The 22,931-nt window shown below is 47.4% G+C and overlaps 9 protein-coding genes across 9 annotated transcripts; 5 read left to right on the top strand and 4 right to left on the bottom strand.

Moving 5' to 3' along the window:
- Nucleotides 1–456: 456 nt before the first annotated feature.
- Nucleotides 457–1,467, top strand: DFJ58DRAFT_798348 (uncharacterized protein; the record flags this gene model as incomplete). Its single annotated transcript, XM_041390676.1, has 1 exon — nt 457–1,467. A coding segment is annotated over one exon (498 nt), but the record flags the coding sequence as incomplete, so codon positions are not given.
- Nucleotides 1,172–2,732, bottom strand: DFJ58DRAFT_485450 (uncharacterized protein). The gene is made up of 5 exons (XM_041380613.1): nt 2,473–2,732; nt 2,126–2,419; nt 1,985–2,074; nt 1,877–1,930; nt 1,172–1,825 (listed from the first exon to the last, which is right to left on the bottom strand). Exons 1-5 carry the CDS (start codon nt 2,512–2,514, stop codon nt 1,178–1,180), a joined length of 1,128 nt encoding a protein of 375 aa, XP_041241687.1. The 5' UTR covers nt 2,515–2,732; the 3' UTR covers nt 1,172–1,177.
- Nucleotides 2,720–6,355, bottom strand: DFJ58DRAFT_891875 (uncharacterized protein; the record flags this gene model as incomplete). Its single annotated transcript, XM_041394769.1, has 17 exons — nt 2,720–2,827; nt 2,889–2,956; nt 3,008–3,110; nt 3,160–3,284; nt 3,375–3,773; nt 3,821–3,944; nt 4,053–4,105; nt 4,161–4,254; nt 4,310–4,530; nt 4,583–4,642; nt 4,698–4,799; nt 4,847–4,934; nt 4,986–5,123; nt 5,176–5,682; nt 5,736–5,859; nt 5,918–6,225; nt 6,254–6,355. The coding sequence occupies 17 exons, from the start codon at nt 6,353–6,355 to the stop codon at nt 2,720–2,722; spliced, it is 2,724 nt and encodes a 907-aa protein (XP_041241686.1).
- Nucleotides 6,356–6,744: 389 nt separating this feature from the next.
- Nucleotides 6,745–8,509, top strand: DFJ58DRAFT_485398 (uncharacterized protein). Its single transcript, XM_041380612.1, has 3 exons — nt 6,745–7,027; nt 7,086–7,495; nt 7,550–8,509. Exons 1-3 carry the CDS (start codon nt 6,928–6,930, stop codon nt 8,102–8,104), a joined length of 1,065 nt encoding a protein of 354 aa, XP_041241685.1. The 5' UTR covers nt 6,745–6,927; the 3' UTR covers nt 8,105–8,509.
- A 2,173-nt stretch (nt 8,510–10,682) lies between these two features.
- Nucleotides 10,683–11,375, top strand: DFJ58DRAFT_747081 (uncharacterized protein). Its single transcript, XM_041387507.1, has 4 exons — nt 10,683–10,832; nt 10,887–10,923; nt 10,996–11,087; nt 11,149–11,375. Exons 1-4 carry the CDS (start codon nt 10,713–10,715, stop codon nt 11,293–11,295), a joined length of 396 nt encoding a protein of 131 aa, XP_041241684.1. The 5' UTR covers nt 10,683–10,712; the 3' UTR covers nt 11,296–11,375.
- Nucleotides 11,376–13,764: 2,389 nt separating this feature from the next.
- Nucleotides 13,765–14,676, top strand: DFJ58DRAFT_843276 (uncharacterized protein; the record flags this gene model as incomplete). Its single annotated transcript, XM_041392945.1, has 2 exons — nt 13,765–13,807; nt 14,297–14,676. The coding sequence occupies 2 exons, from the start codon at nt 13,765–13,767 to the stop codon at nt 14,674–14,676; spliced, it is 423 nt and encodes a 140-aa protein (XP_041241683.1).
- An 898-nt stretch (nt 14,677–15,574) lies between these two features.
- DFJ58DRAFT_843275 (uncharacterized protein) lies at nt 15,575–16,348 on the bottom strand (the record flags this gene model as incomplete). Its single annotated transcript, XM_041392944.1, has 3 exons — nt 15,575–15,928; nt 15,986–16,182; nt 16,219–16,348. The coding sequence occupies 3 exons, from the start codon at nt 16,346–16,348 to the stop codon at nt 15,575–15,577; spliced, it is 681 nt and encodes a 226-aa protein (XP_041241682.1).
- Nucleotides 16,349–19,192: 2,844 nt separating this feature from the next.
- Nucleotides 19,193–22,294, top strand: DFJ58DRAFT_717237 (uncharacterized protein; the record flags this gene model as incomplete). The annotated part of the gene is made up of 13 exons (XM_041384342.1): nt 19,193–19,285; nt 19,333–19,542; nt 19,583–19,705; nt 19,758–19,951; nt 20,001–20,172; nt 20,225–20,373; nt 20,429–20,826; nt 20,877–21,056; nt 21,110–21,241; nt 21,347–21,438; nt 21,478–21,784; nt 21,824–21,946; nt 21,993–22,294. The coding sequence occupies 13 exons, from the start codon at nt 19,193–19,195 to the stop codon at nt 22,292–22,294; spliced, it is 2,475 nt and encodes an 824-aa protein (XP_041241681.1).
- Nucleotides 22,295–22,484: 190 nt separating this feature from the next.
- DFJ58DRAFT_730279 (uncharacterized protein) lies at nt 22,485–22,931 on the bottom strand (the record flags this gene model as incomplete). The annotated part of the gene is made up of 4 exons (XM_041385866.1): nt 22,485–22,540; nt 22,590–22,634; nt 22,684–22,699; nt 22,764–22,931. 4 exons carry the CDS (start codon nt 22,929–22,931, stop codon nt 22,485–22,487), a joined length of 285 nt encoding a protein of 94 aa, XP_041241680.1.

Genomic DNA, 22,931 nt, shown 5'->3' with positions numbered 1-22,931 from the left:
ATCATTCGATAGCCATGTAATTCGTTATGATATAACTATCTAACATATATAAGCACGAGATGCCGCCGGATGGTGTCCACCACGTCATGCTGTCTCCTCTTCACGGCTTTTTCCGTTTGCTGTGTTATGACGCGCTCATGCCCTCAGTGTCTGTTGAAGTCCCGTTTCATCCATATCGTTCATCGTGGACGGTGAATCGAGGGCAGTTTCCTTTGCGGCTCGCGTATGCAACTACTTTTAATGGTTGTCAAGGCTTGACGCTGGCACGAACCGTGCTTGACCTTCGAACAGATCCCTTTGCTCACGGTCAGTTGTACACAGCATATCGAGAGTGAGAACAAGAAGAGATACGATGTGTCTATTCGCAGAGGCAAACGAGAGACAAGACTGTGCTAATATTGTATTTCCCGAATTGCTACTGTAAACACAATGAGGTGGCATTAAAGCCGACCGAAGGGGAGTCCTTGTTTCATTAATAATGATGAAAGCCTTATGTGTTGCTGTTGAAATTCCTGCATTGAAACAACAATAGCCGCTTTAGCGACGGTGCTATTAAATGTAATAACGCATTAACTCTTGACCTCCATCATCTCACACCTCAGAATGGTCAAGTCAAAGGCAAAGGAGGTCACGCCTCATGGAATTGTCCACCTGGTGAAATGGGAGCGGAAAAAAAACCACTCGAGGGGTGAAAGGTCGGTGGGTGCCAGACAAACGGACGAACCCACGGAAATCAGTGCAGTCTTCACCAACAAAGTTGCCTACCAACTTGAAGCAGCCTTCAGAAGATTTGATGCATAGGTTCTCTCAAGAATTTCATGTGGGCCATGAAGAACTAGGCAGCATCAATCCCATGCGACTTCCGAAGGCCCGAGGAAAGAAAAAGAGGATGACCATGACAAGTCAAATACAACCTCCGATGTCTAAATTAGTGTACTTACCGAGTCTTTCGATTGTTCCGGCCAGCACGGCGCCGTATGATGATCTATCCCATCTACTTATCCGTTCGTACAAGATCATGTTCATTCAAGCTTCGTACATACAAGCGTGTCGACAGTCATCGTGGATTGAACGTCGAGCTCAGTCTCGTGCATGTCGGCTGATACGGCTGGTTGTCGTATACTGGTACTGTGCAATCAACTATATTCTGACCTTGCTTGCATAAGCACTCATGACATTAGTCCTCTCTCAACTGTGCAATCCTCGCCTCTCCTTCACAATCTTTAATCAGAACCGTCTGGTTCTCAAACGCCGTCCCCTTTGCCAGCAAATATAAGCTCTGTTGATCATCCCATCCCAACGGGACGTTCGAGTCCACCTGGAAGTCGGTCCAAACATACATGAACCTAGACATGAGCCCACAAGCCATTGGAACGCCCACAGCAGCATTGTACCACAAGAGTGCAACAACGAGCGCCAGGAAGATCATGGCATGGTGGAATGCGCAGTCGGCCCAGTGAGCAAAGCGGCGAATACCTTGTAAGGACTCGAGATAACCTGGGCGGAATACCACAAGCTCGAGCTTTTGAGGGAATAGAAGAAGCGCCCCGCCTACTGTTGCGCACCAGGGGATAAACAGCAGCCCGCGGAGAATAATGATGAGAATGCGCTGGGATGATTCACGCTCTTCATGAGAAGAGTCAGCGAGAGGGACTTGCGCAGCCACAGGTGGCGACGAGGGCATAGCGACCTGTAGTTCCTCAACGAATCCAGGAAGACTGAAACTAGGGTTGCGTGGTCTACGAGATGGCTTATTGATGCTCGAGGACGGCGGCCCTGAGATGGATGCTATCCTTCTTTCTGCCTTATGTCCAACAGTCTTGGCCTGAGGACGTCAGCGAGGTTCGATGACCTGAAATGAATAACACGAACGCACCTTTTGCATAGGCAAATCGTGTACAGAAAAGTATCGGTTTGGAAGACTGTAGAACTGTCCACAAGAGCTTTGTTAGTGCTATATTCATGCGACTGCTGATGTACTGACCTCTTCTGGTCTGGTTTTGACCGAAATCCTCCTACCAAACCTTTCTCGCAATGGACTGGCAATGAAAACCGGCTCTTCCTCGTCCAACTTCTGAAATAATTGGTTAGCTTAGCGTGATAGATAAAAACGAGACCGACTCACCCTTTTCTTGAAGACTGTAAATACCCTAGTCACCGTCTTCACAGCAGCAGACAACGTGCGTTGCCGGGAATGGAGTGCAGTTGCGGCCTTCTTCATAGCAAGACTGCCTCTCAAGACCGGACGGAGCTTCGCGTCGCTCTCAGAGGCAGAAGTATGCCGCACGTCAAGTTGGAATGTCTTATTCTCGTCATCTTCAGGAGAGGTCTGTCCTGACGAGGACGGGGAGGAATATCTGTCAAAGTCCGATGAGCTCGAACTTTTATCTGAGGATACGCTGCTGAATGATGAGCCACGCTGAAGAGTTGTCAGTACTGACGCTCATAAGTAAACACAGACAGACAGCTCACCAGTACAATCAATGATGAAGTCGTAGGTTTTGTGTTTGACATGGTTGCATGGAGTAAGAAGTTAATGGAGAAGAATACGAAAAGAAATAGTCGGCCTGACAGGGGACAATTCTGAACTCGCCTGACAACGTCATCGGGAAACAACTAATGGCAGTGTCTCCGGATGATGGTCTCGGACGAAATCAACAAAGGTGTGACACATCATAGAGGATAGTATCAATTAGAAGTTCTTAGAAGTTGTAATTCGTTAAATAGATAACCATCGTCTGTAGAGTCCATCAGCTAATGGTACGGCACCAGTAGTCACGTAGATGAGAGAAAGATTATATGCGGCCTCTTTTGCGACGGACGCATACTGCTAGAAACGTCAGCCACCGTCAGCCACCATAATCGAATGTGGCGGACGCGCTACTCACCTCGCTTCCCCGCTTTTCAGCAATCTCAAGAACACGCTCATAATGCGAGACAGCGTGTGTGTGAAGACCTTGACAGCGTTTCTAAGTTAACAGGTGTCAAATGAAAAGGGAAATCGTACCAAGCTGATGGAACGCCCGACCAAAATTGTAGTCCACCTCTGCAAGCATCTCATCATCGGATGATTTCCGGAGCGTTCGATACTGAGACAAGAAAGCCATCCCCTGTCAAAACTGTGAGGTACGAAGCCGATGAGGAGCACAAAAGTCTCACTTGTGCTATCATGTGGTGTCGATTGTCAGACTGCCGCTGCATAGCCCGACCAAGAGAAGCGATGGCTAGAGACAGGCAGACAACAGGATCTTCAGGGCAATAATCGTATGCATGCAACAAATAGACTGGAAAGAACGGTTATTAGGAGCTCCTGGAAAGGGATACTAACTTGCATATGGCGCTCTGGTAGCTTTTGGCAGCGAGAGACATCTGACCATAAAGAGTGACGATGATTGGATTATTCTTCGTAGGCATCCGGACCGCTGTGTTTTCTGTCGTGTTACTCTCCATTGGACCAGGGATATCCGCTTCCTCATCCACTTCTTCCTCGACTTTCGACGGCTCTTCCTTGCCTGACGACGATAGATTATACTTGCGCCCGACAACATTCCATTTCATGAGTTCTGGAGTCTTGACGGAAGCATCGTGAAGTCGGAGTTCACGAAGTACATGTTTCTGCAAAGTAGAAGAAACGAACGAATCAGTAGGTCGGTGTCCGCTGGCTAACGAAACCAGCAGAAGGCGGAAAGCTTCGTTGTTGAACTGGTGGGTGTTGATGATTTTGCGACATTGTTCAACTGCGACAGAGAACTTGCCAACATAGACGGCGCACGCTGCAAGACGTGTTACGATGTGGAATCAAGAGAAACAAGACCCTCACTGATGATCGCTATTCGAATCGTGTTCTGTGAATTGGAATCTCGATAGGCGTTCGATAAAAGGACATGGCGCAGAACTTCTTCAGCCTGATCGTAGTCTCCCCGTTTGGTAAGAACGAAGGCATACTGTGAAGTCAAAACGATTAAAGGGTCAGACGAATATCAACTGCGAAGACTGACTTGCATAAAAATCCTCAGCCATCTTGAAAATGTAACGCCGCGGAACGAATCAACCTTCTCGGACGCCTGGCCGTCATCTTTGGCTCTACGAGTATGTTTGTCACGTTCTGCAGGAGTGAGATCAAAATAACGTATAGTCAGCGAACGCCTGCCACTACCGACCATTAAGCTCGAGCCTTGACAACATCCTATCCTCGTCTGTATCGTCTCTTCGTTGTATTCTTCTCTTTGGGAACATGCCCTTAAAGTCATAGTCCTGACAGAATCGGTCAGTCATTTCAGCACAAGCGCATTGACATCCAACCAATCACTCTCGTCGTCAAAAACAAATTCCTTGTTTCCCTAAACATCTCCACCAGTTTCTCAGCCTCAATCATCCACTCCCTCTCCGCCTCCACATCTCCATGTAGCATACGCGGCCACAGATCCTCGACACGATTGTACCCCAAGATCACCTCTCGCTCACGTTGCTCTTCGAGTGCTTTGAGCTCGGCCAAGCTGAGCCTGCTTTTACCGGGAGCTGGAGTTTTAGCTTTGGTGCGTGATTTCTCTTCGAAGAGAGAGGCGCCTTGAGATTGAGGAACAGTACCAGGGTGCGGGCGTGGCTTCAGGCTGGTGATTCCGTCGTTTGCGAGAGTCGATGACTGTGGAAGGACATATATTTGATTCTTCAGCTTGGATAGTAGGAGACGCCCTAACCTTGGTAAACGAGTTCCAGAGCCTTCCGGGGCTCGTCCATGATTTCGTAGAGCTCGGCAAGTTTCATCTTCGCGTCATTATTGGTTTGATCCGCATCAATGACTAACGAGAGATTAGACTTTAACATGACTTATTAAGGGGTATCTCACCTTGCTTATAGACCTCCGCAGCCTCTTGCAGGTCACCAAGCATTCTACGACATACAGCCACCTGAATAAGTACGTAAAAGCTACTGGTCTTTACAGAGGATCAGTGGGGAGACCGACATGATGAGGAAAGGAAACGTACTGCAGGGTCTGCGCCAAGAACCTCATATATTGGTCTGGCATCAGCATACATCTCACGCTCGAAATACGAGTCAGCGATCTCTCCAAAAAGAGCAGCGTAATCGAGAACATCTTGCGCGAGAACAATAGACGCGTGCATCTGTGTGACTCGTCACACACCCATAGGTTTTGACCGTATGATAAATACGCACCTTGCCCTCCTCGACTTCTCCCAGCTTGATTCGCGCGATAGCGAGTCGGTGTCGGGCGTTGATGTCAAGAGGATAGTGACCAGGCTGAACATCGCCACTTCGCTCTATATTCACATTGCCCCGTTCTTCACGAGGTAAATCGTATTCTCGATCGTCTACACACCCATCCCAGAAGCGTTGGCTTGCGCGGCCTTGCAACCATCTGGAGCCTTTCCTTATGATTTGGATTGCATGGTCGTATTCTGCCATCGTGTTGTACAGATCGGCAAGAACTAAAAGGTCGATGAAACCGAATATTTGGTTTGGTGATGGTTGGTCAGTCAGGGAGGGGTCAATGGGCTGTGCAGGACCCAGGGGCTGAACGGTCTGATAGTGCTCCAAGGCAGCCTGGTAAAGAGAGGCACAAAGGGGAAGGTCTGATACTTCAATGAGTATTGGTCGGAGCTCTGCCAGAACTGTCATGTCATGTGGGAACCGTTTCAAAATTGCAAGAAGGGAGTGTCGAGCCTAGAATGGGTTGATATGTTGGAGACGCGTAAATAAGAGATAATGGAACGTACGGTGCGAAGGTCATTTATCTCCTTTGCCAGGGAAGCACGGTCCCAAAGTGCATCGACATTTGTCGGATCAAGACTATATACCTTGCTGTAGCAATATATAGCTTGTTGGTTATAGCCCAAATCTCTTGGGAAATGCGCCGTTGGTCAATGCTCCCTTCGATGAAAGCTGATCACGACCCCACCTTGATTGTGCAGCTAATCTCTCCCATTCATCCGCATCATGTCGAAGATGCGCCGCCATGATGCGCAGTTGAAGTGCCTTCTTCGGTTCATTGGAATCTTCATAGCATTGAGCAATAACGGACCACGCAGACGACGCTCGAGGCTCAATGCGAATGACTTCCTGCATGATTCGTATCGCATCTGGGATGTTTCCATCGACATATGCTTGGTTTCCTTCACCTATGAGGGCGCGTACTTGATGGGAGAGCACGGGTCCGTGCTGACGACCGCGCTGAAAACACGATGCAAAGCAGTAGTTGCGAGAGTGCTCAAAAGAGCTATCACAAACCACGCACCTTCTTGCCTTTTTTCTTCCCTATCCCAGATGCTTCGCGAAGGTCATCACGAAATTCGGCGTCTTGCTGGGCGATATTGAAGTCCCATTCTCGATGAAGCATCGCTGCATTTGAGACATCGTCCGTCATGCGAATATTGCTCACTAGTCGGCTACATTTTATACTCAGATACACAAAACTGTCTCAAGGGAGAGACGCACTTGAAATCAGTATCAATTTCTGCCTGGACCCCTTGGGGCAATTCAATGTCTTCAACTTCCGATTCCTTTTCTTCATCGTCAGATTCAGAGTCATCCGCGTAGTCTGACTCTGACTCCACCAGACTCTCGCCGTCTATTGTGAGATCAAGTAAAATCGAACTTCATCACCACTTCAAAACTTACAAAAGTCGTCCTCTTCATCCATGATCATGAGGGCACTGATCAATTCTTGTGGCGTGACTCCCGGTCACAAACTAGTTTACCGGGTGGCCCGGTGTAGGCCGTGCAGCACTTTAACCAAGAACTTCCACACAGCTCACTGACCAAGAGCTTCCACATCGATTCTGCTCGTTCCCTCTCAAACCGCGAACCTTCTCAGAGGCTAAAACTAGCACAACAACGCGATTGAAACCAACTTACGTAATACATAACTGCTGCACACACGGTACCCGACGTTTACTTGCCAGCACCTCCATGGCCATGGACTCATCACTAGATCTGAACGGTTTGGCAAAGTCTCTACCAGCAGCAAACCTAGAGAAAGCTGAGAAGGACTTGTTGAACAACTTCAAAGGTGAGGAGCTTTTCTCCAGGCTCCATCCACGCTACTCACGTTCAGCACACATAACAAGCTGCTGCGCTCAGTATAACAACCCTTTACCGATCTTCAAGGCATGCATCCAAACGCGCTTATAATGCAGGATATGCAACGGCTTGTCAAGATCTCATGTCGATGATCCAACAGGGCGTTTCTACAGGTGGTGTAGCACTATCTGGGTCAAGCAACCCAGCCGGAGACGTGATGACGATCGGGAGAATCATGGACTGGATTGAGGCTAGAATGGAGGCTGTAAAGGCTCGCGAAGAAGAGGAAGATGAGGATGAAGACCGTGAAAAAGAAAAAGAAAGAGCAAGAGGGAGCGTCCCTGCAAGCCGCCCCAATACAAATAAAGACTCTACTCCCCGTCATATCTTCCCCGGGGACAATACGAGGAACACTGAACAACCAGGTCCCTCTTCTTCCCCCCTGGAACAGCAAACTGTATGCTTCCTCATCCTTTTTTGCGCATTGACTGATATATCCCCCTTTTATTAGGTTGCTCCAGCGCCTTTGACTCCGCATTCCCCTTTCACGGTTAACGTCTCAAATGTTCCAAACAGACAAACTTCGCCTACGCCATCCGCTGTGCCACCTACGCGCCAATCAAGCCACCCGTACGCCGGCCAACGTCCATCCAAATCCCGTGCGTCAGGCGCCAAGAAAGACAATTCCGAGCCATTCCCCATTGGCCCACCTATCACAGCGTGCCTTACACCGTCAGAGAATCTATTCCGCACGCCTCCTGTTACGGCCGCAGCATCTGTTACAGGAGACCCTGCTTTCTCCGACTATACCGCTGGCGCTAAGCGTCGTCACGCTGTCATGATGATGCTCGATTCCACCGCTGCTTCAGGCGTTACCGAGTCATCGTCACAAGGGAGTAGCGTCTCATCAACAATCACATCCGCCTCTGGAAATACCAGACGGAGAACGCGGAGCTCACGCACATCCGTCCTTGGCACCAGTCATACACAGACCCAGAACAACTTGGGGGACGCCATGGACGTAGAAGATGAGGGACGAGAACGAAAGCGAGTGGCTAGACGGTGAAAACCATTCAATTAGAAGTAATAAAGGTAGGTATTACCTTTAACTGTATGTCATAGGATCGCGCTGTTTTTCTATCACATTTTCACACAATCCTTCAGCATTTAATTTAACACACTTCTGATCCCCATCCCCTTGTATTGCTCACCCTGTATGTACGCTTGATTTCAAGTGATACCAATTTTTGTTTGGCGGTCATTTCATCCCCATTACTGTTCTACACTAATATATGCAGTGGTTTATGGTTTACGTACCAGGACTGGAATATCATAAAGGAGAACGTCTCAATCCACTGCGACTGTTATAGCCCTTGGCGTTATTCCGCAACTCATCCCCACCTTCCCCCACTCGTTCTTGTACGCTACATTCCTAGAAGAAACCCCAGAAACTTGGCTCCCCTATCCACTTATACCCTTCCGAATCATTAGTTTCCTCATCACAATCAAATCTGCACGCACTCACCATCCGCTCAAAGACTCCTATTTACTGGAGGCGTAGAGCCTAGAGACGACCCCAACCCATATGACGCCTGAAGGGCTCCGAAGGCCGCTTCATAATTTTTCGGCTGGGACTGGCTGGGGGAAGTCTGCTTCATGTCCTTTTGTGACTTGAGCAAAGCTTCTGAGGATGAGTTGGATGACGCGTTGGTCAGGGTGTTTGAAGATGTAGATGATGATTTGTACATTTTCAGTGGTGGCAGCGAAGATGATAGAGCTCTGTGGCTAAATGTAATGCCTAGGTTTTCTCTTCTAAAGAGCTGGGGAAGCTTGTAAGTGAATGAGTGAATCGCCCCTCAACACTTGCTGTTTTATACCGCATAGCAGCCAACATGATATTTTGTCCGTGCGACTCGCAGTGGCACCGCAGCATCGGCACCATTGTCATCCGAGTCAAGCTGGAAGACAGGTTCTGACTCGACTCAGGCCTCATCATTCCATCAGCATACAGCATATGGCAATCAACCTGCGCACGCAGTCTGGAAAGGAACACCGCAATAAACATTGTCTATGATTAGCGGCGACCGCCAATATCGAAATAGGTCCGCAGTATATCGAATCAGCTGCATCACAATGATACCATCACGCTATATGACAATCATCAATCATTGATCATTGACCGTTATAGCCCCTCAACCATATGAACGCATGGCTCGTATGTTATTTGACCCCTCTTGCTGCGCTTCACCTACAAAAGTCTTGGCTCCGACGCAAGTTGTGAGATTAGTCTGCTTGCGTCAAGGTGAGTTTCAGAGATAACGCAGCTGTAGTTGTCTAAAGTGCGACTGCGGTGCACCTGCCGCCGGGTGAGATGACAACCTGTTATTATGCTTACGGCAGCTTACCTTGTAAGTAGATGACAATTCTTCATCATTATGAACCCTAACAGTTATCTAGTACCAGTACGAACGTAACCTAACTCGGTCAACTACATTATGGGGTCAGCTTACCAGCACAGGTATGATCCATGACTTACAGGGCCTGGCCTAAGCAGGCGCGCAGTGAGGAGAGAACTCCAAGACTTGACCATTTGAAGAACCCCTGCAACCACCAAATGTGGTCACTGGTACGGCACTCGAGCACTAGTTTTCTTGAAGCGCTGATTATTGCTGCGTGTGCAGTGAGATCCGACTATGTCCTAAAATGTGGAGGAATTGCGGGGGTGGACACCATGCGGAGAAAACCGTCCTGGATAAACGATTTAAGTTTGAATTTCCTCGAGTCTCGGGAATCCACATCTTATCATGTAACGATTTTACCGTATTCGGATTGCTGATTCCAGCAGGTTGACTGTTGCAGCTTATTAAAGCTAAGCTTCAAGCTCGTCAAGGACGACAACATGACAGCTCCAACTTGAACCACGATAACCACGGAAAACACGTCAAATACAACAACCAAAACCGCAACCGCAACAACCATAACAACTACGGCAGCTTCGGCGTGTGTACCGATTCCCAGTTAGTTGGGAATCCTGGGAGTGGGATAACAACGGTTACAGCCTCATTCGCAGTGTCGCAAAGTGAATTGTCGCGGGCAGGTGTCCCCTTGACAGGCTGAAGTGGAAGGGTCACGAGAAAGGGTACGTCGACATTGCAAAACACGGAATTACTTTACACCGGTACTAGCAGTTTACACGAAAGCAGAGAAGGATGCAGCATTGCGGCGGCCCGCTTGCGCCAAAAGGCCGGGTACCGGTTAGAGAACGTTCTGGTTAATACTAGATAGTCCCACGAGTTCGCGCGTCCCTAGAGTTCGCGCATTGGCTTTAGCACACGCAATTCTGCACGAAATCCTTATATATGTTATACATAAGTAGCGGTCTGGTGGATTCGACGAACGTCACGTGACAAACGTGATGAAAGAGTGACAAAAGACAAACAATGTAATTACTATTGATCAGGCGCCTTCTGCGTCAATCGCTTACTCACTTACCTCGGTAATAATATTGCGAACATTTTATGTTTTTCGGAATGAAGAGAAGTGAAGTGGAAAGTTTTTAATTCCAATTTCTTAGATTATTGAAAGCAGAGGTTGGCGGCAAAGTACCATGCATGATACTCCGACGCCATGTGCCGCTGAAGCCGCTGCCATCCTCCCGCCTACTAAAAAGACCCATGGGCAACAGAACACGGAAGCAGAAACGCTCGAGAGAGAACCTGGCAATAGCATGGGCTCATAGGGAATCTAACAAAAAACAAAAGACATTGAACATTGAGCAGGACGAAAACTCAAATGTGAGTGACTTACTATCCTTTCAAATGTAATTTCAACACTGATCAGTGAAGCAGGGCATGGCAACCATGTTTTTTGGGACCCCTATTGCAGGTCTTTGCTTGGATGCTATTCCTGCAGACATAGAGGCCTGAGGTGCATCTACTTTCCTTCCGAGTCAGATAGCCTTCAGAAATGTTGCAAATGTCACCCATCGTGCTTTCTGTGAAGATGTGCCTGATGAAAATGATGAGGACAATATGGTTGCCATCCGCGGAGTGCGTTGGAGGGAGAATGATCAAACTCCTGTTCTTATTGAAGAAATCATCGACTCACCAGTCAATCAAAGCTGATGCCGAGAGTGATGATGAAGCTAATGCCAAGATCAACGATGAAGCTGATGCCGAGAGTGATGATGAAGCTGATGCTGAGAGTGACGACGAAGCTGATGGTGGCACAAATGGACAAGTTACAACATTGAGCTGAGACTTGCCCCAAGTGTCGAGGAGGCCAGACATGCCTACATGGATCTGCGAATGTTACTGAAGCCACCTCGTCCATATGGTGTTGGTTATAAGGACCCACCAAAGTTGAATGCCATCCTGAAAGAAAGGTTGGAGCGGATGCGGGACTTCGTGTGGCTATACACAAACATTGTGGCTGGTGACGGGCTGAATCCAGTTGGTGGGCATTGGATGCCAGGCGATAGTGTCATTATGATCTATTAATTACCTATCATTGTAGAAGGTACATGATACATCCTGGTCTTTGAGTGAAACTGTAAGATGACAATACATCAGTCACAGAGGGTGATATATTACCTACCATGAAGATCAATATATTGAATTCTATGATACATCACTGATACCATCAGTCACAGTGGGTGATACATCACCTACAGTGGGCCCGTTTCTGAGATTATGATATATCACTGGTAGGTTAACAAAATGTGATATATAACCTGCTAGGCCTAGTGGCGAAGGGCAGAGGAAAGAACGGAGGGGGACGAGGAGCAAGGGGATTCACATCCCAGATGGCCAGGGTTCAGAGGACGGCCACATTGTTGATAACAGGAGGACTAAGATCAACCGCAACTGATATTCTGGATGCTCACGCTAATGTACTCCCCTTTCAGCAGGCATTAAGGAAGACGTGCTATCGAGCATCCCTAAGGATGGCTACACTCCTCCCACCGCACCCGCTAGCCAAAGAAATCAAGAAAGCATATGAGTATAGCGAAAAACGACAGTTCCAGGGGAGAAAGCGATATCCCTCACCTCTACACAGGCTGATGAATGAATTTCAGATTAACCCATCCAACATCGAGAAAATTGAACCAGTCAGACATTACCCCAAGTGGGAACTGGACGTCGATACACATATTGCAGAGTCAACGCAGCAAGCGGTAAAAGACGACACACTCGCCACGGAAGAACTACGGGCATATTCGGATGGATCGTCAGTGGACGGGGGAGTAGGAGGCGCAGCAGTACTGATGAGGGGAGAGGAGGTGATAAGAAGGAAAAGATTGCATCTGGGAAGCGACGAGGAACATACCGTATACGAGGCAGAGCTGGCAGGGATGATCTTGGCAATCCAACTGTTGAAGGAGGAAGGAGGCAGCAGGGGGGGAACGATGGCACTAGGCGTAGACAACCAGGCGGCAATACTCGCCACGACAGCATTCCAATCAAGACCAGGCCACCACCTAGCAGACATATTTCACGACGACCTGCATAACTTGCTACCCCTCAAAGACGGCAGAAAACTAGTCATCCGGTGGTCGCCGGGCCACAAAGGCATACCTGGCAATGAGGCAGTGGACGAGGAAGCGAAGAAAGCCGCGTCAGGAGACTCCTCAGAAGCGCACGAACTCCCCAAGTCACTCTTGACCAGAGACGGCGCAATCAGAATACTCCCGCAAAGCAAATCCGCTCTCAAACAGCATTTCTATGGCAGGATCAAAGACGAAGCCGTGAGCATCATGAAAGAATCACCCCGTTACACCCGGCTCAACTCCATCGATCACACGGCTCCGTCCAAGAAATTCGCAAGCAAAATCGCAGACCTACCAAGAAAGCATGGGATGCTACTCTTCCAACTACGCACTGGTCACATCGCCCTCAACAAACATCTCCACCGCATAGCTAGAGCGCCGTCAGCGACATGCCAGGAATGCCATGCCCACGAAGAAAACTGTCCACCACTTCCTGTTAGTATGCCCCAAATTCGCCAGACAACGCAACACACTCAGCATGGAAGTAGGACCGCGCCAGCTCCACATCAAATATCTTCTAAGCGAAAGCAAAGGAATCAGAGCTGACACTCAAATACATCGCGCGCACAAGAAGAATGGAACAGGCTTTTGGAGACGTCACCCCCCCAGAGGAGAAGAAATGAGGAAGAAGGAAAGAGGGAGCAGCTAGAGAAGAGGAGAAGCGCACGCAAAATGTAACACAATATTCCAATGCCTTGAGACGGCGTCACTGTCCCTGCTCACGCACGGACCATTGATTAGCACCGACACACCAGAGTCACAATATATATTTAGCAACGTACGATATTGTAGGTAGTGTCCACCATAGGGCCCCGCCCCACAGGACAATAAACAAGGATCCAAAAAAAAAAAAATATAACCTGCTATAATAGTAGTCCTACTCAGCACTCTAGCCAGTGGATATAGCACCTCCTGGCACGCGGATGTATCTGCGCGCTAGGAGGTGATATATCACTGGCAGGTTAGTGAAACATGATATATCACCTGCTGTAGCTCCTACTTGGTACTCTAGCCAGTGGATATATCACCTGCTGTAGCTCCTACTCGGTACTCTAGCCAGTGGATATATCACCTCCTAGTACATGGATGCATCCGCACACTAGGAGGTGATATATCACAAGTACCTTTCTGACCCATGGAATTAATGTGCTCGGAGTCCGAACAATGAATCTTCGACGATGCACAACTCTTTCCCCCTGTCGTCCTCCTTCTTCCTCTCCAGTACGCAGTGCACAGAACACCTGGATTCATGTGTGCTACCTCCATCAGATCCCTGGTTCTTCTGTTTTCTCTCACTAGGCTCGTGTGATATATATTACCATATGTCAGTGAAATATTGATAATACCGGTCGTTAGCAGTACACAATATACATCAAAGTTCATTGATGGAGGCAGGGTTCACAGGGACACAATGACAATCTCAATATTAACAGCTCAGACAGGGTTATAGGTATACTAGTAAAGTAGATAGGCAGGCATGAGTACGAGGCCCACATCAACATCATTTACGAGATTTTTTCTTCAACTCTGAAGCACTAGCCTGCACCGAGTCCCGCTTCCTCTTGAGCACTGCATTTTTTCCTCGCTGTGGGCTGGCATTGCCAATTTCGTTGGCTTCCTTTGCTCGGGTTGAAGGATGTCCCTCATGTCCTGAGCACCTAGCCTTAGTTGTGACTGTCGGTTCCAAACATGTTGATGGCTCCAAATCAGGTGCCAATGTGCCCTGGTCAGCTTCAAGTGGCAAGGAAGGTTTGGGCAAAGAGAGCGGCAAGGAAGGCTCAGGCGAGGAGAGTGGGCCGAGTGGCAAGGAAAGCTCAGGCGAAGCAAGTGGCATGGAAGGCTCGGGCGGAGGGAGTAGTAAGGAAGGCTTGAGCGAGGTGAGCGGCAAGGAAGGCTCAGGTGAAGCGAGCGGTAAGGAAGGCCTGGGTGTAGTGAGCGGTAAGGAAGGCCTGGGCGTAGCGAGTGGTAAGGAAGGCCCAGGCATAGTGAGCGGTAAGGAAGGCTCAGGCGAAGGGAGCAGCAAGGGAAGCAGGGGTAAAGAGAGTAGTGGAGAGGGTTGTGTTGAAAAAACTACTGGGGAAGGCTGGTGAAGATGGAGTAGTGGAGTTGTACTGGTAAGTGACAGATCGTGTGTGGGCAACAAATTAGCGTTATCTGGAAATGAAAATTGCGGCAGTGTGAATGGTTCCTGCACTTGAGGGAGTGCAGTAGACATAGTCAGATTTTCACTGGACACAAACTCCTTTCGCCAGGTAGTGATTGGTGAATCTAAATGTATTGGAGCTGCTGGATCAAAAGAATACAGGTCGGGATGCAGGCCACCTTGCCATCCGTTCAATTGTGGCACGGTGTTGAAGCCGATGTCCTCGAAATGCGCAGGCCTCTGAGGTAGTGGCAGGCCGACATTGGATGCATGCTGCTGATCTAACAGATCATCTGGCAAGGTGAGGTCTGTGGCAAAGAAAGGAGGGGAACTGCGTCCAGATGTCAAAATGAGGTTGGTTGTTGACAGAGGTGTACTGGGTATAGATGTGGGAACCGAAGTTCCCTTTGAAGACCCACCTATTAATCATATATCAGTTGTAAACATACAACCACTAACCCTAATCATATGTACCATAGATGCGATCTAGATGTTTTTTGAATGGTAATAAATTTTGCTCGTGGAAGTTAGGTGTTGATGCCTTGAAGCTCAGACCATCTGGGGTTTTGCCATGGTGATAACTGATGATGTGCAAATAAGAACAACCATATGACTAATATGTAAGGAAGACCATCTACATGCCTTAATGTCATTATATCACCTTCACACAAAGGATCTGGTCCACCCATGACGAGTGAGTAATGCCATCCACCAGTCAAAGTCGAGAGTTCCTCAAATATCTGACCAAGGACAATTGGCAGCTCTTGAATTGCGCTTCAAAGAAGAAATCAGTTAAAGTCTAACGAACCCTGAGGACTTAGTTACCGGTAAATCTCCTCTTTTGTTCAATCATCCCCCGCTGCGACAGAACCTAACTTTCTGGCAGTGTTAATACGTTGAGTCTCAACGCGAACCTCATCCTTCACATCCTCCGACTCCTTCGCAAAACATTCACTTGTGTGGTGCTGGACAGCACGAAGCCTCTGGTCAGGTAATGCAAGCTTGTTTTCCCTGATGTCTTCCCAAACCAAGGGCTTGACCTTTGATTCATAGTGAAGTTGTGAGTAAACCTCAACTTCTTTCAAGTCTTGAGTGCCTCGTGCGCGCTGTCCCAGCATTGTAGATAGGACTTTGCTCGTCAAAGTCCCACCTGGTCTGGTCTTTCCTTTGGTGTTGTTTCGAAACCACTCCTGTAATTTCTGTGTAACGGCTAATCAGTATTCTGATTTTTAATTAGCTCAGCGTCAAAAACGCACTTTACGTCGATGTTTTATGGTGTCCTTGAGTACCTCGGCAAGTTCTGGATTTAAGTCACTCTGTTTTTCAACATCACTGATAGGAATTATAGCGTTTTCATGGTCCAGCTCGGCAATGATCTCATTGACAGCCGCATCCGAGTCGAGACTAGATTGGTCGATGTTGGTGTCGTTGTCGTCAGGTGAGTTTTCTGATCCTGTGAGCCAAAGTCTCATATGTTCCAGGAACTCACTGAACCACTTGGGGTATAGCAGCTCAAAAAACCGAACCAACTTTTTCTCTTTTTGCATCTGTAGGTACGTTGGAACCTCATTTTGCAGCCATGTAAGCTGTTCGGCACTTGTCCATCTCAGAGGGGCCATCTGTACTTGCAATGTTAGTGTGATGTTCGCCTGTGTGTTTTTTTTGCTCACATTTGTCCAGCATGCTTTTGTAGCAGGTTCCTTTCAGGTTCTAGAACGAACTTGTTCAACTTAGCTTTATTAGGTTTTTTTTCAGAGTTGACCAACCAATCCTGATCCAATGGCAAGCGGTATAAATACTATTCTCTTTCCTGCAACTTGACCTTACCACTTTGTTCAGATCTGCAAACATGTCCCTGCCAAAAGTCCACTGTGTCCACAATTGCCTGCATCCAAATGCTACCCCATCCTTGTTTCACGCCCGAACAGTTCATCGAGGCCATTCACTTGGTTCAGTGTGGCTACGGTAAGCTATTTTCTTTGGTTCTCCGTAATGTTTGCTGGTACTGACACAATTTTGCAAAGTTCCTCCATTGTGTCCACAACCATTTGGTTGGCCCTATTGGCCAGAAGGTGAAGAATGCGATCTTCACACACAATCTGGTACATACAGTGTATCTACTGCGTTTTTTATGCTCACACTACTTATAGGCTCTCACCGGGATGTGATGGACAGTCCGGGTGATGAACACGCAGATCTTGACACCTCCATTGAAGACATTTGGATTGGTGCTGCCAATGATGCCACTAATGATGCCACCAACGATGCCACCAATGATACCACTAATGATGCCACCGACAATGTTCTGCCGGGTTCTGAGCCTGAGTATGATTATAGTGTGAGGGATGAATTGGAGGCTGCCGATGCAAGTGCTGAGACACTCATCAACATTGACCCTGCCAGTCAGTTCAAGTGGTTCGTAACTGTCTGTCATTATGGAGTCGGATTGTTCAGTGATATGTAAGCTCCTTCATTTATTTGATCCGTATCGTCTCTAACAATACCTATTAAGTCATACTGCACGTAAACTCTGCTCCGCTGGCACGACAATGCATTATTTTACTACGCTCCATGCAGCCCAGGCCCACTTCGAGGATGTTTTTAATGTATGGTGCGGTGAGGCAGCTTGATATCTCTGTACTGTATATACTCTGTCATTCATGTATGCTAAAAATATTGTGCAATGTGCTCTGCCCTTTTTCCAGTGTGTTGCTGCTGGATCTGGCATCCGATCAGCGAGTTGGCTGTGAGTCTTATGACACTGAACAGGCCTAGGCAATCATTGATCGATCAATCCCGGTAACATTTGTGCTCAACGCGGATATGCTCCATACCAATGGTGTGCTTGGTACCAAGGTATTTCAGCATGCCAAGAGTGATTAACATGGGTGCAGCATGATATATCATGGTGCAAAACACACAACTCTCTGAGACACCCTATGATGGGTCTGGTGAATGTGCATTTTTTCTCGTTCATCCAAATGATTGGCGTGACTGGTTGACATATAAGTAAGTACAGCAAGCAGCACAAGCATTCTGCGCATTGAGATTAAGTATATGTTGTTGAGTACATGGTATTATACAGTATATACAAATCAAATCCATCTGTCCCAAAGTGTGGCTCCCGATGCATTCAATGATATGGTGAATATGTGAACACTAACCATACTTGGTAACCCATATCATTAATGCCACCAAGATACAAGTCCGAGGAAGATTGTCGTAATGCTAGATTGCAAAGCAAACGAGCTCACTATGCAAGGTTAGTTTTAATCACTACCTCCAGAATCAATGGTCATTGTATTCATCGTGCTCTAGAAACAAGACTATAGAGCAAGCCAAGTCACGTAGTCGTTGGCGAAGGCAGGCTCATATGAGTGAAGTATGTCTTTCTCGAGACCGTCATACTAGCGCACATCTTTGCTGATTCACGAAGTCCATCATCTCAAACTTTCACAGCCTCAACATATTATACATCGAGCTTGGCTACAAAGCTGGAGTTCCTGAGCATAATTCCCTCCAGAATCACTTTCTCGCAGTACTCCAACGCATTGACACAGAAGGATGGGATGTCATGTCCCCTGAGCTCGAAGATGTGTGTGCTTATATTCACAATTTGCACCAGCGCATTACCTTGCTATTAGAGACTGTACAGCTATGTGCACTGGGGATTGGACTCAATACTCTATTGCAGCAGTGTGAGGAGCTGCTCTGTTTGACAACACGTCAGCTCGCTGCAGAAAGGGAACTCATCACTCTTATAGATCGGGGTGGTACTGAAGCCTATGATGAAATTATGTTAGTAGGTTTACTTAGCTGGCAAGTGCCATCCAAATGAGTCACTCGTTTGTTCAAATTTTACTGCATGTACTAGTCATACTCAAATTGGAGTCTGGACTCTGCTTACCCATCCGGCAAAATCTGCCATACACCATTGTCGACTATGGTCACTAGTCAAAAACAGCGAGCACTCCAAAAATTCCAGCGGAATTTCTTTGTGCATAGTGATGCTGCAGGAAGAGTAGTGAGGAATGAGACAAATGATACTCCACAACTGACTCGCCAGGAACAGCAGCGCAAACACACTAGCTTTGAGGCAGAATCCAGTGGTCGTCTTGCAGCTTCTTCTGTTTACTATACAATCCCGCATTCACCTGCCAAACACCAATTTGAAGCGTCCAACTTACAGGATGCGCACAATGATGAATTCGACTTTTCATCACTCAATAGCTTCAACGAGGATCTCTGCGATGCATCTACAGAGTCTCACGCACAAAAGCGCCCTGCTGGGGTAAGTTGTATGTCAGTTGAGATGGCTGTGGTGATTCTAACTATGTTCTCATTAGGACAATCCTTTATCTGTATGGACCTCTGATGCCGACCTGTTTTTGCTGGAGTTTCTTCGCTTGGAGGGCCGTGGTGATTTTGCACAGGCAACGTGTTTCTGCAGTGAAGCAAACCCAATGTTTCGGTGTGAAGACTGTCATGGCACAGATCTGATGTGCCATACATGCACTCTCTGTGTACATGAGAGGCAACCGCTTCACAGAATAGAGGTATGTGCACTATTTTTGCACAAACAACGATCTGAACAATGTTGCAGTGTTGGAACGGTACTTCATTTCAGGTCACTACGTTGAAAGCCTTGGGTGTCCGCTTCCAACTTGGGCATCCTGTCGGTATTCAATGTATCAATCCAAAGTCTGCATCCAACAACGACTTTGTCGTCCTCGACTGCAATGGCGTCCATGAAGTTGGACTCGATTTCTACAGATGTGAGTCTGCTCAGCCACACATTACCCAATTGCTATGTGTTCACCTCTTTCCCTCAACTACAACAGACCCTAAATCAGCCGCTACATTTTAGTGTGCTGGAATATTTTCAAATGCTGTCCTTCAAATCTAAAGCCTCAGTATGGGAATTCTATAATACCATTGCTCGCCTCACAGACAACACAGGTATCCGTGTCCTAAAGGTATGCAACATGTCTTATGTCCAAGGTCATCCTCACTGATGGTATCATTCAGAATCGTTACGAGTCCTTCCTCCATATGGTACGTGAATGGTGTTTCATAATGCAGATGAAACGCTGCAGCCAGGGTCATCATCCCGGAGGCATTAAGACAATAGAAGCAGGCACTTGCGCTGTGTTATGCCCTGCCTGTCCCCACCCAAGCAAAAATTTACCTGTTGGGTGGGAAAACACGCCACTGGAATTCCAGTAAGAAGGTCCAATGAATGTTTAACCTTGATCCTTACCCTCACCGCAGATTTTTGTATGCATTATTCCTGGCTATCGACACTAATTTCCGACTCATTTGCCATAATGTATCATCAGATGCTGTTGATCCCGGGCTGAATCGCGGATATGCTTTTTTTGTTGAAGAGACTGAATACAAGGATATACTGGCTTCATGCAACAGGGTGGGCAATGCCCAGGAGGTAAGTCAAACACAATTGCCTGAGTCACTGCACTGACTATGATTAAATGTAGAAGAGCACGTGTTCTAGCCACTCTGCAGTCAACCTGGCGGATACAAGGGCTTCACGTGGACTTGCAGCAATGGGTGCAGGAACCATTGATTGTGTGCGGCACAACTTCAAACGCCCTTGTTCAGTTGGCGATTTGCAAAAGAGGGAGAGGTGCATTCCTTCATTGATCGTATCATAGTCGTGTTTCTGAACACACCATTCATAGGTACATCAACATGGATTATCTCTTTTTTTCAAGCATGCGTTCTTCACAAGGCGTTCACGTCCTCAACATATCTTATGACATTGCCTGCCAATGGAACAAAAATCTTTGGTCGCACATGTCGGCATTCCCGCACAAATTTCATCTCAACCACGACGAAAAGGTTATTACATTCCTTGTACCTAAATTTCACCTACCAGCGCACATCGCTCGTTGTCAAACCAGGTTCTCGTTCAACTTTATCAAGGGTGTTGGGTGGACAGATGGCGAAGCTCCGGAGCGCGGGTGGGCAGATATTAACCCTCTTGCTACAAGTACTCGCGAGATGGGACCCAGATCCAGGCGAGATACCATAGACGATCACTTTAACGATTGGAATTGGAAGAAAGTATGTGCTATGGGTGAGTGATTATTCTATTGATTAGTGTTCAAAGCTAAGCTGCTCCCACAGGCGCCATTCTTCTCCGAAAATATAAGGCCGCGGTACCTGAGGCTGAAGAACGTGCTCGTGATCTTGACAAATTCGATGCTGCCCTTGATGCTGACCAATTAGCTGGGTGGAGAACAGATATCAAGATGTGGGAGTTGAACCACTCTTTGCCAAACCCCTTTGAAGTGAAGGTGGGGGCTAGTAAGTGCTGTTTCATGCCTAAACATCTATGTCGCTAATGGGTAATTTAACAGCGGTGACCCAGGCTGCCGTGCGTCTGGCATTATCGAAGACCGAGGCAGAAGAAATCGAGTGTGGTGAACACATGTCCCTGGACGATAATGTATCACCATTGGTTCTTATCTCTTCGGGAATAGAACTAGAGGGTCAGCAGTACATATACACATTATTTGTCACGCTCACAGCTGACTTGGCTCTACCTAGATGACATGTTGAGTTTGAGGGGAAGAGCATTGGACAGCATGCCACAGACACTCAAAAAGTCAAGATACTTCAGCACGTCAATACCCTCTGCCGCAGAATTGATACCTGGTCCCGCATACAATTGCTGTACATGCCATGTGTCTCCCGCCTGTGATCATCACATGACATTACCTCTGAGGACAAGGTCCACAAGATCAATCTTTTTCTTCCTTCTTCGCTACCCTCGAGCTTCCCATGCGACGTTCACTTGCTAAGGTATGAATGGGATTTACATGAAGCCCAAGCAAATGATGCGCTCAGCGATCTCCGCACTGTCATCAATATGACCTACCACCTCTACAAGTACAAGGACGCTTTTGTCCAAGGTCAGTGCGCGAACACTCGTGCTCAAGGTATTATCCATTCGGCTGAAAGCCGAATCGATGCAATATTGGTCAAGTACACTGCCGCCAGAGATGTGCTTGTAATGCTTGCATCAAAACTTGGTAAGAATGATGATTGGCGGTGGATATTGAAGCCACTAGACAGGACAAAGGACGCAGTCCCTCTCAAACACGATGAAGGGAAGACAGTCGGCCAACAGAATATATCGTGGATATGGAAAACGGCCGGGGTATCCAACAATCAGGAGGAGGGACTACAGGATTGTAAGTCTTCAATCATAATATGTATACATTGATTAATATGCTGTAGCGCTACACGTGGAATGGTGTAAAGCAAGGGCTCGAGCTCACCGGTGGGAGGAGGAAGTGCTGCTTTTGCGTGAGGAAATGCGCCGTGTTCTTGCTTTCTTTGAGTGGCAGGCTGGATGGTGGGATAAACAAGGCACACGACACCAATTTGTCTCACATGAATTTACAGAGGGGGCACTCACATATGCACATCGCCAGGCTACGCTACATCACAGAATGTCTACACACTTCAGGTTGTTGTGGGAAGCTGTCCCATCATGGACTCCTGCTAGTGTCACCATGCCTCTCACATGTACACCATAGTACAGATATTTTAGCGCATATATGATTTCATTTACGGCAGAGGTGTATAATCTATGTCTTATGCTCACAGGCTGATATATCATATAATGGAATACTGGATAGACAGAACACGGAAGTGATATATCAGCTACATAAGTACTACCACAAGCCTGTAGTAGACAGACTGATATATCAGCCGCTAGAAAGGCTGTTACAACAATACAAGTGATGTATCAGCCTGTAGGTCATGGGAAAAACAGATAGATGCTAATGATATATTAGCGGGCAGGAAGAAAAACAAACGAAACAGACATACCTGGTGATGTATCAGCCTGCAAGTCACGAGGAAAGCAAATGAGCGCTAATGATATATCAGCACGCAGGAAGAAAAGCAAACGAAATAGACATACATAGTGATATATCAGCCTGCAGGTCACTGGAAAAGCAGATAGGCGTTAATGATGACGGAGCATAGGCGCATGGTACATACTTCTACGACACGACGCATGAGTGCATCAGTATTTGGACAAACAGCAGCAAGTTTGTTGATGAGCAACATTGCTTCTTCGCACTGACCTGCATTGAAGAGTGCAATGGCCTGAAATACAGAATGATATATCAGCATGCAGGTAACAAGATCAGCAAACGAAATAGACAT

This window comes from Suillus subalutaceus (genome assembly GCF_016647625.1).
Source record: "Suillus subalutaceus strain FC151 chromosome Unknown DFJ58scaffold_86, whole genome shotgun sequence".
Taxonomy (NCBI): Eukaryota; Fungi; Basidiomycota; class Agaricomycetes; order Boletales; family Suillaceae; genus Suillus; species Suillus subalutaceus.
The sequence above is the reverse complement of the archived record's forward strand: the minus strand, read 5'-3'. Positions and strand labels throughout refer to the sequence as shown.

Excerpts from the sequence above, each read along its gene's own strand:
- DFJ58DRAFT_747081 (XM_041387507.1), top strand. The coding sequence starts at position 10,713 with ATGGGCAACAGAACACGGAAGCAGAAACGCTCGAGAGAGAACCTGGCA. Across the intron at positions 10,833-10,886 it reads AGCAGGACGAAAACTCAAAT|GGCATGGCAACCATGTTTTT; the intron begins GTGAGTGACTTA and ends TCAGTGAAGCAG. Across the intron at positions 11,088-11,148 it reads ATATGGTTGCCATCCGCGGA|TCAATCAAAGCTGATGCCGA; the intron begins GTGCGTTGGAGG and ends TCGACTCACCAG.
- DFJ58DRAFT_485398 (XM_041380612.1), top strand. The coding sequence starts at position 6,928 with ATGGCCATGGACTCATCACTAGATCTGAACGGTTTGGCAAAGTCTCTA. Across the intron at positions 7,028-7,085 it reads CTTGTTGAACAACTTCAAAG|CTGCTGCGCTCAGTATAACA; the intron begins GTGAGGAGCTTT and ends ACACATAACAAG. Across the intron at positions 7,496-7,549 it reads CCCCCCTGGAACAGCAAACT|GTTGCTCCAGCGCCTTTGAC; the intron begins GTATGCTTCCTC and ends CCCTTTTATTAG.
- DFJ58DRAFT_485450 (XM_041380613.1), bottom strand. The coding sequence starts at position 2,514 with ATGTCAAACACAAAACCTACGACTTCATCATTGATTGTACTG. Across the intron at positions 2,420-2,472 it reads CTTCATCATTGATTGTACTG|CGTGGCTCATCATTCAGCAG; the intron begins GTGAGCTGTCTG and ends ACAACTCTTCAG. Across the intron at positions 1,931-1,984 it reads TCAAAACCAGACCAGAAGAG|TTCTACAGTCTTCCAAACCG; the intron begins GTCAGTACATCA and ends TCTTGTGGACAG.